General features: G+C 44.2%; 1 protein-coding gene across 2 annotated transcripts in view; it reads left to right on the forward strand.

Moving 5' to 3' along the window:
- PRIMA1 (proline rich membrane anchor 1) overlaps positions 1-17,888 on the forward strand; it is a 49,959-nt gene that overhangs the window by 19,905 nt on the left and 12,166 nt on the right. For both annotated transcript variants that reach the window (XR_004418198.2, XM_033062394.1), the window contains exon 3: positions 8,744-8,876. Coding sequence is in view for 1 of the 2 variants with exons in the window: in XM_033062394.1 (XP_032918285.1) it covers positions 8,744-8,876 (133 nt within the window). In the remaining variant the exon portion in view is untranslated. The remainder of the gene's footprint in view (positions 1-8,743; positions 8,877-17,888) is intronic.

Below are 17,888 nucleotides of genomic sequence, written 5' to 3' on the forward strand. Positions count from 1 at the left end.
CTACTGCTTCTCCAGATCATGCTTTAGAGAACAGATTCTCCCTCTGTGCTCTCTAACCCTGCTCTCCTCCAAAAGACCTCAGCAGATGAAAGCATGTTTTGCTTCTATTTGAGGGGTACCTCAGTTCTGGTGGGTCCCATCAGCTTCACCAACAATCTAATAGGATTAAGGCAAGCAGATCTGGCCCTCAGCCTGTCAATTATTTGGAGCACAGACTTTCTCTTCCTACTTTGACAATCCCTTGACTGCCCTGCTCTATGCATCAGCATATTTCCATATGTATGCAGAACTCTCAACTGTTCTCTAATTTCCCTTTGCAATTGTACAAAACCAGGACAGGTTATCTCACAGGCTTATTGTCAGCCATTCCAGGCATCCTGTAGGATCCTATCTTGTTTCTGACCATAGGGCTTGGCCACACTGAGCTGCTGGCCATGGTCTTACTGTGCTGGCTTGGGGCAGAGATCTGGCGCCTGCCTAGAAGCTTAAAAGGGAGTTTTGCTGTTTCCACCCCTGTAATGTAGTTTTAGCCAAATCAGTTGTTTGTGTTTACTCCCAAAGAAGAGGAAACATGATCCAGAGGGCAGGACTGGCCAGGAGTCAAAAGACATTTTGTTTTCCTGGCTTTCTCACTGAGGTGCAGTGACTTTGCACGAGCCACTTCTCCGCAATGTGCTTTACTTACGTCTGGTCGACCAATATTTTTACCTATTATTATTATTTTATTTTGGTCCTAACAATATGTTCATTTTCTATAAGAATCCCAAATCTGCCAAGGAAAAGCAGCTGCATGACACCTACCAAGAAAGCACAGTAACATGGAGCTTTAGTGAAATTCACGGCTAAACCCAAACCTAAATATGTGCAGGTTCAATAATTCCTAAAGCTTAGATCTTGAGCATCACACACTTAACCTCCCCCATGCAGCTGCTCTCTTCCTTACTGACTATCCATGTTCGGGTTTTTTCACCTGCAGCTCCAGTTCTGTTTCTTGCAATGAGCCATGCACTCCTCCTGTGCCTGTGACCTTCAGAAACCTCCTGCAGAGCTACCCCTTTCCTTCACCTCCTGCACACTCCAGTCTCCAAAACTAAGCACAAAACTGAGTGTGTTTCTTGTTTCAGAAGATAAGTGTTTTTAGAAAGGAGGAGAAAACTAAGAAGATGAGGCAACTGAGAATGTGGAATAACAGTGTCTACAGTGTAAGAGCTGCGGGGGAGGGAATTTCTCCAGCATCATTCCCACACGTTTTTATTATAGCAGAAGTTCCCGCTGCGTAGTGATTGCAGTATCCCCCTTAGAAGTGTAGTAGGAACATATGCACGGAGCAGCTGCATGATATAAACTTGTCTGCAACAAAGTGCGATAAACAGAAGTATCATCTGCTACAGGAATAGCTGATTCCTACCAGTGTTATTTAACCTAGCTACTCCAGGGAGGCCATAAATCAGGACAGGCTTTCTGCCGAGCACGCTGCTATTGCCTGGCTGTTTTCCCAACTGGCTCATGGCACTCTGGAAATGGCCCTAAGCTTACAGGCAACAGGAAGGGCAGAAATCTGTAAGGGAGTCAAAAAAGCCAAACATAGCATGAGGAAACCTGACAGGGCTAGACAAGCCACTTCTCCATCAATCTGGAAAATGCCAATCCTTCCTTTGGCGAGCCTGTCTGTCCCTGATCACCAGCCCCAGGGTTGCTTTCTGCAGGCAGCTGTGGCTGCCACAGGAAGGCGAGCTCAGGGTTCTCTCTGGCCAAGCACAGCCCCAGGGCCTGTGCACTGGGGTGTCATGAGGATGCAGGTCATGTCTGCAGTCATGGCTTTCTGCCCCAGGAACAGACACCAAGGTCAGCCATTTCCAGGGCAGCCTCCTCTGCCCCATCCTCCCAGCAAATTTTCCACTTAAATCCAAGAGTGTGGAAGTGTGCACATGCTTTGTCTGTTCTCAAAATGCCTTTTAGAATAACAGCTGAAGATCTATATTTGTATCAAGTCTAGCAGCACCACAAACTCCACTAGCAGGCTCTTTTAAAGGATTTGTTTTTCCCATGCCTGCTGCCTCTGACTGTGATGAGCCCTGGTACATACAGCACGTTCCGACCACATGTGTTATCCAAACACATCTGTAGCAGTCCCTACGTGATGAGATACAGCAAACAGAGGGGATGCTTCAGCTGACACTGACTCACAGATCTCTCCCCATGGCCCTGGCTTAGGTAACCAGTCTCGTTCCCGGAGAGCCCACAGCCTCCAGGGCTCTGCAGACTGAGATCCTGACCTTCAGCTACAATTCTCTTCTGAGCATCATCAAGCTGGGGACAAGGTCCTCAGCTTGCATCAGTCTCACAGCTGGGTGCAACTTCTGCTAGTTTACATCACTTTAGCCCTTGGACCCTTTTTATTAGCTGCCTAAGGCTTCATCCTATCATACAACGAAACTAATCAGCATTACATTAATCTGCACTCACTTTAGGGTGAATCTACACTGCTAAGGGGAGTGAAGGGCCTTATGCAAAAGTAGATAAGACAAGCCTCAGGCTCAAGCCTGAAATCAGCTTTCTCAAAAAAGATACAAGCATGTGATGGAGGCTCTCCTTGCTTCTCATGCTTTACACAGGGCAATGTCTAGAGTAAATGTCTGAGCCTTGGTGTTTGTGCAACTTCCTCTGTAGGGTTTTCCCTCACAGAGCCCAAATTATTTCATATTAATCAGAGGATTCATTGAACCCCTCTATTCCACAGGAGCTTGTATGAGATACCTTGATGTGAAGAGACCCAAACTGTAACACATTCAAAATCCTTCCCCACATTTAACTGGGAGATTGGATTGTCATGGAGTGTCCTGGGAGTTTTTTTCATAAACCTTGACATTTGAAATCACATTTAAATTTATCCATGCTTTCTAGGCTTGTCCCTGCATCCCAGTGTGATAACTACTACAGTGTGTTCTCTGTCTTGCAAATGAAGATGCCACCATGCAACTTACATGAATATCAAAATAATAAATACGAGTGAAGATGAGACTAGGACCCAAACCCTGTTTTAGCCAACAGATTAACAGGTCCCTAGAATATGTGACATACACAGAGATTGCTGAAAACACACTGCCTGCATATTTTGCTCCTTTTAATTTCCAACCAAGACTGATAAAACACTTGAGGCTCTTGGAATATGAGCCTGCCTTCAAAATAAAATCCTATCCTGCTTCCTAGCATGCTAATTAAAAGTGCATGGCTGATTCAGGCAGCCCTACAATAGCAAGAGAAATGCTGCAGGCACAGAGATGGAAGGGTTTAGCCTGTTGTGAGTATACAATATTAAAAACAGGCAGATGTCTCATAAGGATGATTACAACAGCACTCTTGACCTTTCTGCAAGAACAGGAATAAAAGTAAAAGAAAAACAACAATCAGTTTTGATTTATCTGGAAAATGCTCTTCCTTTTTTGGCATGAAGCTGTAGAGAGGTGATGGGGGTCACTGTCACCCTTCCACCTCACATCAGTGGACACTCAGCAGCTGCTTGGGTCTCAGTGAGCAAATTGACAGAGCCCACTGGAGACACCTCCCCTGGGATTACATGTGGGAGCACGGGTCACTGCCTCCCTTAGCTATTTTCCAGCTCAGCCCTGTGTTTGGTTTTGTTTTGTTCTGGGTTTTTTTGCTCTGTTTTGCTTTAGTCTGCTTTGTTTTCCTTTGCTCTGCAGGGCTGGCTGCTGTGGGATTGGCAGTGGGAAGGGGTGCCCTGGTGCAGCTCCTGCCTCAGCATCACTGCCCAGAGCTGCTCAGGGGCACCAGCTCAGCAGAGCCCCTCAGAGAGCACTTTCTGTCTGCTGACAGACTTGGTTGTGTTACTTGTTAATGTCCCAGCATCCCCATGCAAAGAGCAATTAGCCCAAAACCCATACGGTAATGGAAAGTAATAACATTAATCAAAATAAATTATGAGAGCACTAGATTTTGAAATTATGAGCTTTGTAAACTACAGCCATGACCACTAAAGATAACCTGATGGTGTATCCAAGAATTCCAGGACCTGTTTCTAGATTCTGTCCCAGGCAGTACATGTGTTGCTTTTACAACATACACAAGGCTATTTAATGCTTAAACCAGAAGATTAAAATAGTTTCATCACAGTTTTTTGTTGAAAGCTCCGAGCAATTTTGAGAATGACCACTGAGATCTGATTTTAAAAAATCAGAGAACTTCTTGGAATTTTATGGAAACATTCTTTCCAGTGATAGAACCTCTATTTTTGTGCCTAGACATTAAGGGAAACCCTCAATAGCTGAGCTAATCTTTTCTGGTATGCACATTTATGGCTAGAGCCAGCTGTGTACAGATACCTTCTAACATTAGAGTCAGAGCTGTGTCTTTATGCTGAGCCTTCAAAACAAACTTAGTCAAAAAAAGCAGGTGTAAGATTTTTGTGATGCTGAACAGTCTCATCTGAAAGCACTTTTTCATTAATTTGTTTCGAATAAGTTGGATCCATTTACCCACTGCAGGCCTGAAATAGGTTTATTTGCTTATTGCATAGGGTTGGGAATAGGAGAAGGTGATGGCCCTCTGAAAGTAAACCTAAGCAACATTTGTACTTCATAAATTCCAAGGCCAAGAGATAAAAGGCATTGTACTCATGTGGACTTTCCAAAGTCAGAGCATTTTCTTTACTTATTCAATTCTTATTCTGAGTACAGTCTCTTTAGCTGAATTTAGACCACTTAAAGTAAAAAGTCTACCTTAAACTAAGTCTTTCATTTAAATACTCCACCAGAAATTACAGACTACAGTAATGACTAATTATCCTTAATTATTATAATTACCCTATTTCTGATCCAAATATGTTTGTCTCCATTTGTAGTTGAGTACATTCCCAAGTAATTTACAAGCTATATCAGTATCCAACACCCTATTTTGGGGGGGAGGGTGAAAAGGGAGGTCACTGTTAAAAACCACATTCTTCCAGCAGTGACTTTCCCTTTATAGTTAGACTTTGAGGCATACTGGTTCTCTAGCTTTTAACCCAATTTATGTGTGCCACACTTACTCTGTGTGTAGCTTTACAGTTTCATAACCCCAGAATCACGTGGAATTAAGCTGGATGTCATATCACTGTGTAAAGTTACCACACTAGCACTAGTACATCTATATATCAACTAGTAATGTCCTCAGAAAATATCCTGGTTTGACAAGATGTCTTCCTAAATCTATGCTGTTTAGCATCAATTATTTATTGTAATATTTTATTGAATGAGGTCTTCATTACTTTTGCAGAATTTCTGTCGGATATCAGGCTGTGATTACTTAGCTCAACCTGCTCATCATCTTTAAAATATCATCACTTTCCTACTGCGTTCCACTCAGCAGTGTGCTCAATGTGCAAAACGACACTTCAAGGTTTAGCCGAAAAGGCAAATTTTTCTGGAGTTGTTGAGTACTGTGAAAACAACTTTCTCCAATTCAGCTGATTTTGAGAGCAGTGAAGAACAGCCAGGAATGAGTCAAACCAAGAAACAATTGTGCTCTGAGCAGCTGGAGCTGCTCACATGAGAGGTGATGGGTGCTGAGGTAGCAGCCCTGTGGCCAGGCTGGCCAGCCCTCAGCTCTCAGTGGCCCAGAGGGGATGGCAAAGGGACTTCAGACACCCAGGGTTGTCCTCAACTCCCCAGATACACCTCTGTGAGGAGCAGCAGGATGTGGCTTGTTGTTTCTTTACACAATTCAATTCTGAAATATACAGCTTTGGGGGTTCTATAATGTATTTAAAAGAGGTGGTACAAACAAGAAGAATTGCTTTCCTGTGCTTCCTCAAAGGTGAAGACAATGAAACAACTGGACACTGGCATTGTTATAGGTAGTGGGGAACATCTGGTGCTCAGTGGGGTTTGCAATGATTTCAGTATCTTCTTAGAGGAGCGTTTGGGACCCACATCTTTGCTCCTGCAGTTCCATGCACAGTGGCACAGTTGGCAGAGGGTGCTGCAGGGGCCCTCACTCAGGGTAATGTCTCATCACCGAGAGCTCATTGCCACCTGTGTGCCCAGCCCTCCTCGGGTGTGACCCCAGGTGTGGTGATAAGCTGGCATCTGGAGTCAAGCACAGGATGGAGAGCCCCCCCTGCTCCAGGGTGTCCCAGGGGAAGTTGTGAGTCCAGCCCAAGGGAACTGGGACATCAACACCTCCCTAGCATCAGGAGCTCAGTGTGGGACTCCCTAGGGACTCCTCTCTGAAGATGTGGCTCTTCTCGAGCCCATTGTTGGTTCTTTGGGAAGTTCCCCTCTCAGCTGGCATTTCTAGCTGTACACAGAGGAGTTATCCATGCAGGCCAGGCTCAGCCTTCCCATCATCATCAGGGGATTAAATGCAGTTTTGCTCTTCCTCAGAGGATAATCGTGAGGAGAAATGCATTAGAGACATAGAAATGCCAGGGTACAAGGGCTATGTGAACACATACTGAGAAAGGCAGAAAAGCACATGAAAGTATGAGCATATTAAAATAGGAGTGGACATTTCAAAGGAAAACAAGATTAGCACAGCATTAATAAGGAGTAGAAATAGAAAATAATTTTTAAATCTGTAGGAAATCACAAGCCACTAAGAAACAGGATTTGGTGATTTCTTGTGCTTCTTTTTTGAGTGCCCAGTATGGACCAGTGGGGAAAGGAACCTAGCCAGGTGGATTATGAGCCACTTCCACATCAGCAATTCTTATTTTCTTGTCATTAATGTCTGCATCTAGGAGTAATGTTTACTATTCAATGCCACATATATCTGTTAATTCTCCATGGAAAATTACTGTGATAAGCCATGAAGAAGTACAGGTGTACAGACATGTGACAAGCCCGGCTTTATACCCGGTCTCTGCCATTGTCAGTCTCATTTACTGTGCTGAGGAGCAGCCCAGTCTCACCACTGTTTTGCTTTATAGTTTGGCTGATCCTGCCTTTGAAGAAGAACAAAATCTAGAGAAGGATAGCCCCACTTCTCCCATCCTCTGTGATCTCATCAAATTTTACATGGCACCTGCTGATCAATGTTTTTCCTTTTACTTCACTGCTCCCTTTTGTGTTTTTCAGGACAGCACCAAAGGGTTAAGTTGACTTTGACATTGCCTCCTCCTTCATGCAAACATTTTGTCTTCTTTGAAATGCATTCTCTTCTGGAATCCTACAACATTGAAAACTTTCAGAGAATATTTAAATTATTAGCCTTATCTAAACACAATAAATAGTTCCATCACCCACTGAGAATGGACTTCTGCAGCTGACATAAGAATAAAGAGAAATTCAGTTGCTGGGGCAGTCTAGGAGTTAACATAGTCAAAGAGGAAGCTGGGAACCACCAGTTGCCAAGCTGTTGGGTTTATTATTCTATTTGCTTCTTATAGTTCTTTACCTAGTCTTTTCCTAAGGTGCTGTTGCAGATTCCTTGGGGTGAATGTTGCCAACTCCTCTATATATCTTGAAACTGGAAAAGAGAAATTTTCTCAGTAATTGTGTAATTTATTATTTCATCTAATGAGTGTTAATCTAAGGGTATATGTATGTCTTTTCCTAATCAAACACAGGAGACAGAGGAGATGTCAGACCATAATAAATGATACTGGACTGATGACGTATTTTAACTTGTGCAGCTATTTGTAATGTGTATAACTGGACATTCAGAATATCAAATTGAACAATGAGACTTAAAGCCTTTTGGCATATTTCATTCTCTCACCTACTTAGTTGAGAATGCAGATATAGACAGTCCCACCAACTGATCAAACATCACTGAAGGTGACCAAAATTCTCATGGAATTTATGTGGTTGCACAGGCTGTGTTAAAGCTCTCACTTCCCTCTGCAATACACTGGTACTGATTATGGCATTGGCTGCTACTCACTATCCTTCAGGAAATGTGTCCCCTCAAAGCATGGGAAAAGGAATATAGACCTGAAGGAAAATATTTTAACTAAATGTCACCAGATACAAAATATTTCTTGCTTTGAATGGTACTTAAATAGACAATTCTATCCCTAAATGTAATAAAAAATGAAATAATAATAATTTAATATAATAAATAATAATAATAATAATAATAATAATAATGAAATAGTAGTTTATATTTCTACAAGTTAACTTTTCTTTTGTCTTGACTATTTGGCTTAGAATTCAAAGGTAGTGCAATGGGTAATAAACTTGTCAACTATAATACTCTGAAAGCTAAATAAAAAGCTAAAATACTCTATTTTACTCTGAAAGCCATTAGTGAATGTAATAAAACTAATATTCTTTTAAAATAAATCCCCCTTCCTCACTCCAAGTTTGCAGTAATATTAACTACAGATTGGTAGGCACTGCTGTGGCTCCCAACAAACCTCCCCTTTTGAAAACGTGCTCTTATCAGCATAATATCCCTCTCTAAAATTAAATCTGATGCAGCTGGAGATGGTGAATACAGAAGAAGACGTTTCCCATGGGTAGCAGAGCTGAGCCTTTCTCCTTTGTGCTGAGTACCAGGTTGTAGATAGGACTGACACAGAGAACTTGGTCATCTTGGGACTGTGACAAGAAGTGTTTCATACCAATAAGAGAAATTGATTGCTTGGGGGAAAGAAAGAAATGAGTACTAAACATGAAATAACATCTTTGCATGTATCTGTGATCCTGGTGTAGTGCTACTGTGTGAGTGACTGAAGCATATCTGAAAATACCCTGTTGATTTTGGAGAATTAATGTGCTTTTCCACACTCTTTTAACAGCTCCTCCCAAGTCTACCTTTTGTCCCCCTGAAGAGACCTGGTGGCCAGGCCTGGTTATTATCATTGCAGTATGCTGCGCCACACTAGTGTTCCTCTTTGTAGTTGTCATCATTTGCTACAAAGCCATAAAAAGGTAAGACTCCAGATGTTTTTACTGTGCTTAGGGCAATGTAGCCCCACAGAGGCTGACCCAAGATTGTCTCATTGCACCTTGTTTAGTTTAAAGGCATCCAAAAGGCAAAATGCATCCTGTAGCCAATGTGTGTTTTCATTGGAAAGTCACTTCATGTACCATATCCTGCATGTGTAAAGGGTGCAGTTCAAAGCAGTCATAGGCATAAGGAAGAGAAAAACTAGAAATAGGATAGAGCTACATTGTTCAGATTAATAAGAACTTTTCCAAAGTCAAATGGTGCAGGTTGCTGGTGAATGTGGAGAGCTTTGGCAAGGCCAACTGTAGAGGTAGAAACTCTGTACTGCTTGTATTTGAACTCTACTTCTGGTAATGTTCAAAATTCAAAATGGGATGTGAGATTCTTGGCCCAGGTCCATTTCTAATTTTATGCTTTCAAAGTAATGCAGACTCTTATAACTCAAAGTCTATGGTAATATGTGTAGTTTTTCATTTGGAGACCATACTTCTAATTTATTCTTGCTTCAAAATTATAACCTACAGACAATATTTAAAATCTTTCTCTTTTAATGTAAAAGCCTCTGTGAAGCCAATGTACAACAGTGTGTAGTAGCCCTTTCAGCTCAAAGTCTTTGCAATAGCTGCACTTGCCTAGGCCTCGAGTAATTACGAGTATTGGCTTCAGTTACACAGAAAAATATGAACAAAAATTATTTCTTCACTTAAATAAAATTACATATTTCTGACATAAAAGGTTAAAACTTTAACTTTTCCATTTTAAGGTTCCAAATGCAAGTCCAAAGGTTTGATTTAGAAGAGAAAGTAATTTGTGGGAATTGTAGGCTGGGTGGATGAAGGTTCTTTTCTCCTCCATTTTTTTTAGTATGGCTCTGAGAACACCCCACAGTTGAGTGTTTGTGGTGTCCCTGTTTTATACTGTGAGGGTCTTGGCTGGGAGCTATTTGTATATCCAGGTGACCCAGCCTGCAGCAGAGAATGCAGTATTCCCATCCATAGCTCTCATGAGACCCTGCAGTGACATCTGAATCTCATCTTGGATTAAATGGCAGATTTTTTCAACTTCATGATTTCTGAGTGATAATATTTTGGAGTGAGGGAAAAAGGAAAATGAAAGAAAATACTTTTCATGAAAAATGTTATGTGCATGCAACGTGACTGCAAGAATTCTGTTGAGCCTCGGTGGGGACATCATAATGATGGAGCATTGGACATGTTTTGTGGTTGTTGAAAAATTTATGTGGGATTTGAAAGAGCATCAAAAAAAGGAGAATTCCAGCAAGAAAAGAAAGTCTCCATTTAAGTTCTTACTAAATTTACATAAGTGTTTTTGCTATTCTAGTTTAGCTAAAATGAATGTTTATTATTTTGGGGGAACTGGAAAGCTTTCACTCTAGCAGCTGCACTTTGAAAAATTATCTTTGGAGGATTGAGATTGGCATCTAATCGAATTGGTAGCACAGTGCAAAGCCTCACACATGTAGATGCTGTTCTACCATTGCTACTCATTTGTATTTGTCTGCCTACTGCCAAATTGTGAATGATTTGTGCGAAGGCTGAAAAATATTTGTATGAGAGCAGTAACTCTTGTGCCTCACAAGGAATTGCTTTTCAAATCTGCTGTGATGCTGGTAGATGGGTGCCATAGATGGGAGGAACAGAAATTAAATTTAAAGAGAAAAGTTTAAAGCTGCCTTGCAAAGATTTGGGGAATTCACATACAGTCTCATGCTTAATTTCAGGGCAAAATAATACTGATAGTTGATGAAGACATGCATTATTTGTCAACAGCAGGAATATCAACCTACAAGTCAGCTGCTTGAACAGGCATTAGGCTCAGAGAAGAGTGAAAATTCCTCTTAGATCTTCTTATTTTTGACATTCACACTACTGACAAATGCTAAGCTGAAAACTGCTCAGATGTGGAATGGACAGCTATGAAAGAAAATCGTATTACAGTAGTTTCACGAATACAAGCCGCACGGATTATAAGCCGCACTTCCGGTGCCTCGACAATGTTGCTGTCTTTGTCAATAGATAAGCCGCACCCCGAATATTAGCCGCACTTTCGTTCGTCGCGAGAATCCGTGCGCAGCTTTCACAAATTGGCCAATTAGTAACAGGATCGCGGCATAGCGGGCTTTACTGGCTCGGGGCGGGGCCAGGAAGGCTCGGCCCGCTCATGGTTGCCGACGGGGCCGGGTAGCCCAGCTCAGCGCCACGGCTCGGCGGGGCCGGCCGGGTGGTGCTGCCGCCGCCGCCGGGCTCGCTGGCCCCCCTCTCCCGTCAGCACCGCCCTGCTGCCGCGTTCCCTAGCCCTGCCGGCGGGCTGCTGCCGCCGCCGCCCGGCTCGCTGGCCGCGCCGCGTTCCCTAGCCCTGCCGGCGGGCTGCCACCGCCCGGCTCGCTGGCCGCGCCGCCTTCCCTAGCCCTGCCGGCGGGCTGCCGCCGCCGCTCGGCTCGCTGGCCGCGCCGCCTTCCCTAGGCCTGCCGGCGGGCTGCCGCCGCCCGGCTCGGCGGCTGCGCCGCGTTCCCTAGCCCTGCCGGCGGCCTGCTGCCGCCGCCGCCCGGCTCGCTGGCCGCGCCGCGTTCCCTAGCCCTGCTGGCGGGCTGCCACCGCCCGGCTCGCTGGCCGCGCCGCCTTCCCTAGGCCTGCCGGCGGGCTGCCGCCGCCCGGCTCGGCGGCCGCGCCGCGTTCCCTAGCCCTGCCGGCGGCCTGCCGCCGCCGCCGCCCGGCTCGGCGGCCGCGCCGCGTTCCCTAGCCCTGCCGGCGGCCTGCCGCCGCCGCCGCCCGGCTCGCTGGCCGCGCCGCCTTCCCTAGCCCTGCCGGCAGGCTGCCGCCGCCGCCACCCGGCTCGGCGGCCGCGCCGCGTTCCCTAGCCCTGCCGGCGGGCTGCCGCCGCCCGGCTCGGCGGCCGCGCCGCCTTCCCTAGGCCTGCCGGCGGGCCAGCCACTGCCGCCGCTGCCAGGCTCGCCGGCCGCCCCCTCCCGTCTGCACCGCCGCCGCGTTTCCTCGCCGTGGCCGGCACTGCAGGCCCCCGCACCGCCGGGCTCCCCCACGCTGCTGGCCCCGATTCTGCTGGGCTTCCCCCGCTGCCAGGCAGCCCCACCCGTCGGCCTTCCTGCTTCTGCCGTGCTCCCCTGCACTGCTAGCCCCAGTTCTCCCGGGCTCCCCCGCCCTGCTGGCCCGGGCTCTGCCGCCCGCCCCCACACTGCAGGCCCCGCCTCTGCCAGGCTTTCCCACCTCTGCCGGGGCCGGCCGGGCTCCAGCTTGGCTTGGGGCTGCCGCGGGCTCTCACTTCCGTGTTGGCAGCTTTTAGAATTTTGTTAATGTATTAGCCGCCCCGGAATATTAGCCGCACTTCCGGGTTTCCACCAAAATTTTGGTCAAATTGGTGCGGCTTGTATTCGTGAAATTACTGTAATTATAATTTTAAAGGGTAACTAGAGCATTTCTTTTCATCAATGAGTCCTTCCTAAAACAGTTCTGCTAAAAGAATGCCCTGAAGGGCCTGGCAGCATTCCCCAGTAGTTCAGGTTTCTTGATCCACTGTAAAAGATATCTATCAATAAATGCTGGGAAATAAGATCAGACGCTTCACAAGAAAAGCATCTCTGGCTTCAACAGAGTATTATCACATTTTATTGAGCTGAATTGGCTTTAGCCAATGTGAGAAATCCTTCACTCTGTTTTTTGCTGGAAGGTAGAAGTGACTAGTGAAAGAGTAATCTGGTGATTAATCTGGGTGATGCTGAAGCCGAGAGTTCCTCCAGTGTGTTCCCAGCTTCAGGCTCCATAACCATGCTCTGCCCTGTCCTTTCTCATGCCCTCATCCCATCAGCTCTCCTCTGCACTCCTCCTCCTGGGCCCTCCTTCCTGCACATTTCCTGGAACTGGGACTTCTGTAACTGCAGCATCTCTGACAAATCTCTCTCCTACCTCCACTGAAGAGGTGCTAAAGAATGAACTAGCAGCAGTCATCTGGTTGTAGGGTGTAACAAGGGTTAAATGCTTTAGTAAGAAAGTGGAGGCAGGGATTTATTTCCTTTGAGTCTGAATCTGTTATATTAATCCCTCACTTTCATAAGAATCAAATTTGGAGTAAAAAGAAAAAGAAAAATCCTATTGTGCTTAAGTTGAAATCTCATTTACTGGTTTCAAAGAGCCAGACCCAGTCAAACTCTCTTATGTCTGCTTTTCTGTAGCAGGAAGAGAGGTAGTGACCTCGAGGTATCATAACTCAAATGTGTTTTATTCAATCTCTATATAAACTGTGTCTTCTGGGGTAGTTTGTTTTCCCTTGTAAAAGCTAAAACTTCAGTGTATCACCAATTTTAGTCATAAGGTGATTTGTAATAAAATACAACCTAGTGGATTGGTGCTTCTTTGTATATAATAACTACCAGAACCAAGCAAGTATGCTGCTACCGCCATCACTTGCATTTCCCCTGCATGTCAGGTTCTTCCAATATGAAATGGTCATAAGAAATGCTGAAATCCAATCCTGTGAATGGATTTGACCTCGCTGGTCCATGAGGGAACTTTCACCAAGTTGCATTTATCAACTTTGATACTCAGATGATTTGAACTTTTGGGAAGACACATATGGAGTGATAGTAAAAAGGTGCTTCAATCAACTTCTGAATTTCCTTTGTGTGTTGCTGGTGACTGCAGCGTTGGGCACTGTATGACTGGCACACCAGGTACAGATGTGTGCTGCTGCATAGATCAAGCACCAGAGGAGACCACACGTTGTTGTGTTGTGCTGCAGCAGGATTACTTGATGAAAGCTGCTTCAGTTTGGACAAATAGATATTTCCTATGGTCTTGGTGTTTGAGGGTTATTTCCACTTTAAAAAAAATGTAGATTTTCTTGCAAGAATCTTTTCCATAGCACAACAGAAAAAAATTAGTGATAGTCAGCACCATCTGTGACATTCGTAGATTACTAGGACAGGCTTAATCATTGGCTGGGGCTCAGCCTCAGTGTAAGCAGTGGGACTTTTCCATGCATTTCATGGATAAAAAAGTGAGCTCACAACCAGTGATTTCTGTAACACACAGAAAGAGCAGATGAATAACAGCTTCAATATCTAGAATACTTCCAAGTAATTCCCTACCATGTCTTTGTCTGTAAAAACCTGCCATTCTCACTCTTTTCCCAAAAGACTGTAATCAAGAAGTAAAAGCAGGAGGTCTAAAGACAATTCAGAAACTAACACAGGGTGGAGAAAACCAGATCATTTCAGTATTATGTGATTTTTGGGTTTGAGCAAGTGCACCATGAATGCCAACAGCTCTAACAAACCTTCATCGGGTGTAAGTAAATGCAGATTCAAAAAAAATCAGTGGAATTCAATTCACTTTAATCAGCTCTGGAGGTGACTGTCTCAAGCTTTTTTTAACATCTGCAAGTACCTGAATAATAGTAAGACACTAAGACTAGAGGGAAGTGGGAAGTAAACACAGTAAAGAGGATTAACAAGAGTTGTTTGGTAAATAAGCAACTGAGATGGGGGAGAGCGGGACATGCAGTGTATAATCCTATTTCTGCAGCTCACTGGTGTGTCAGTGTCTGTGAGGAGAGTAAGATATTTACATAAAAGGGAAAAATAAATCCCTGGCTCCCTGTATAAAATTAAGATAACAGCCATCTTTCAAACCTCGAAGGGGAAAGCAAAGCTGAGCATCCTGGTCTTTATGACAAGTGATGCACCAGCTATTCAGCCTGGCAGGGAGTGTTTCAGATGGTTTTCAAATATGTGAAAAATATACGCTCGGTATCTCTGGAACACCCCTCCAGTCTGAGGTGACCTATGGGCAGGTCACTGTGCCTGGTGATGTGGCTCCTTGGTTCTGCTGGATTTCAGGTAGGATGGATCTGTCTGTTCTCAGATGTGCCACAGGGTTTTCTGCCAAAGAGCCCTCCTGCTAAATCAGCAGGGAAGGCGAACTGATGATAACCAAGTTTTAAATAATACACCTTTTATTCACTGTTCTAACTTTGTGAAGCCACTGCTTTATATGTGTCTCATAGCCTGAGAGAAAGGCACCATAAATGCCTACATAGGCACTTACTTAAATAGGTGCTGAGTTCACCTTCAAATAATAATTAAATGGAAGAAAATATTGTACTGAAATAAAATGACAGGTCATATTTAAACTGTCTTAAAATTCATTGCTCAGGTATTTTTAGGGTGCTTAGCATTCGTGTATGATTTATGACCCCTGTATACTGCAAAGTCTCATTTCAGAAGTGGGAGCAAGGTTCTGAAATTTGGCTTTGTTTAACAAGATACTTGCAAGGGGAAGACACTGAGACTTTCTTAAGGAGGCCAAGAACTGGCAGTGGGGGCTGTGGTGAGGGTGTCCCATGGTGCAGGGATTTATGTCCCACTAAAAAGGCCAAAGCCCTGCACCTTTTCCCCAGCCAATTTTGTATCACTCACTCCCCCAAAGAGCAAGAACTGTGTAGTCCTCTACATGGTCATTTCCTATGAGCCACTGAGGCTAAGAATGATCTAGTCCAAAGTCAATATTAATTGCAGCAAAACAGTGCTGTTTAGCCTGAGCAGAGAGGACAGAATCCTAAATGTACTTAATTGCTTTGAAGAGCAATTCACAGCATGACTGATGACAGATGGTCAAGGTGAATTGAAATTGTTAATCTCTCCTATTCTCCCTGACACATTGGAGGAGTTTGTACTGAAATAGTGCCTTAATTCTGAGCAGGTGAAGGGAAAGACAGTAGTTACTCAGAAGATGGAGTGAGATAGTTGGTGGAAAAGATAGGTTTAGAAGTACTGCTTGAATGGGAGACACCCAAAGGGAAGAAGAAGGTGTGTGGGGGCAGATCTCTGTGCCTTTGATTCAACTCATTGATGTCAGTTCAGCTCTGCAAATGGGATCAATCCCTAAGAAGTGCCATTCAAAGGGAAATAGAGTCTTCATAGGAACACCCCGGGAATGTTACTGAGGGCAGCTGAGAAAAAGGCAGACTTTAATATATTGGAAAGGTAGGGAAAAGATCTTTGCATTCTGACCTGATTCCACTGTCTGAATGTTGATGTTTAGCAACAACAGGATTAGTATCTGCCACTGAACACCACTATCCAGGTCTTCTGTCACCTCTAACCAAAGCCCAACACCCCCGTGTGTTGCTTACCCTCTATGCCTGATCATCTCCCAATGATTAATTGACTCCCATCCTTGGAATGAGGCTGCAGATAAGCTACTAAAGACAATTTAAATACCCTGAGCAGCCAAGCTTTCTGCAAGAGATCCCATTTTTTTAATCAAGAGATGAGTTTGTAGAATCACAGGATGATTGAGGTCGGCAGGGATAGCTTGAAAGCATCTCATCCAAACTTTTGCCCTAACAGAGTAAGCTAGAGCAGCTTGTTTATGTCTGTGTCCTGCTGGGTTTTGAATATCTCCATGGATGGGGAGTTTTTTTTGGTTGTCTTGTGTTCTTTCAAATTTATTACTATTTACTAAACTGAATGTAGCCCTGCTTGATGAAAACTGAGTGCTAATACCAGGAAAACCAGTTGTTCTACCAAACAGTATTGAAGTCTGGATGGTGGTTGTGCAACAGTGTTGAGGGTAATGTTTATGAGACAAGCTGCTGAGGAGTTTTACAGCTTGACCCGAGGCCAGTGGAAATACCAGAGCTCTGCTGTATTTGTTCTGTTCATTCAGTGGCATCAGTGGGGATTTTGGACAGGAGGCTAGTAGTGTGTGCTGCCCAATGTTTTTTGGGTGCATAAAGATGAAGAAGGATTGGTGTCATTTTTTAAGTAGAATAGTAAAAGTACTGCAACTGCTTGTTAGGCCCAGTTCAAGGGCTGATGAGTGAAGTGGATAAAATAGACTTGCACTTGGAGACATGGCTCAGCAAAGCCAAATGGGCACTGCTGTGCAGAACAGTTTGTTTTGCTGTTGTCTGTGCAGAGTGTGTTGGTCAGAAAAGCAGAAGGATCTGCTCTCCAGTGCTGTCAGTCTGAGATTTTATAAGTACTACATGTTTTTGTAACTGTTGTAGGGCAGGATTTCTCTGTCTCTTCTAAGTTAGGCAAACTCACAAATTCTGCCAGGGAAAAAGTTTGTGGTCATAAATGCTCCATTTTTCCTTCAAGAGGCTTTAGCCTTTAGCATAAAACAAGTAGTCCAGTTGCTTCACAGAATACTCTCTTATGGATCATTTTGCACTTGTTCACTCCTAATTTGTGATATATTGACAAGGGTGCCAACAGAAATCTGTTGAAAATTATGGCCTGTCCTGTGATAAATTAGTTTTTCAGTGTGATCAGAAAGAAACTTGCCATCTTCTCTGTTTTCTACTGCAGATGAGGGTGCCACATTGAATGGGCAGAAGCCTACCCTTACAGACAGGAATTGTTGGGAGTTACTGCCTGAGTGCAACTCTGATAGCCCTGGATAGATTTTACACACTTGTGACAGAATATAATGCTCATGCATTTATTCTGTCTAATTATATTGGTTGCAGCATTTCTGATTTACCCCAACACAAATAGAAGATACAAGTTAGTATTAGAGCTTTGAAACACATAGGAGAGGTGCCAGGCTCACCATGATGTTTTTTATTACGTTTTTTCCTAAAGACAAAGAAATAAATTTTTCTTAGGCATTCATTTAATTTTTTGGGCAGTCATACTTTTCCCAAGCTGATGTGAGTGGGCTTGTGGCTGACCCTGTGGGTGAAAAGCCACAGCTGTGGCTGAGGCATACCCAGCACAGTGTGCAAACACATTTGAAAAAACTTTCTGTCTTGATTATCTGGAGTATCTGAGCTTAGGACTGAGCTTAGGACCTGCAAGAATCCACTAGCAGCAGCAGCCTGGAGTCCCTGGGTCAATGATTTTATGACATAGAGAAAATTGTACCCATGCTAGTAGGGTGGGAGAGTAGATCTGTAATCCAGCTCCTTATCATTCAGAAATTCCCCCTGCACAAAAAAGAATCCCATGGAAA

The sequence above is a fragment of the Catharus ustulatus genome, chromosome 6, assembly GCF_009819885.2.
Source record: "Catharus ustulatus isolate bCatUst1 chromosome 6, bCatUst1.pri.v2, whole genome shotgun sequence".
NCBI classification, from domain to species: Eukaryota; Metazoa; Chordata; class Aves; order Passeriformes; family Turdidae; genus Catharus; species Catharus ustulatus.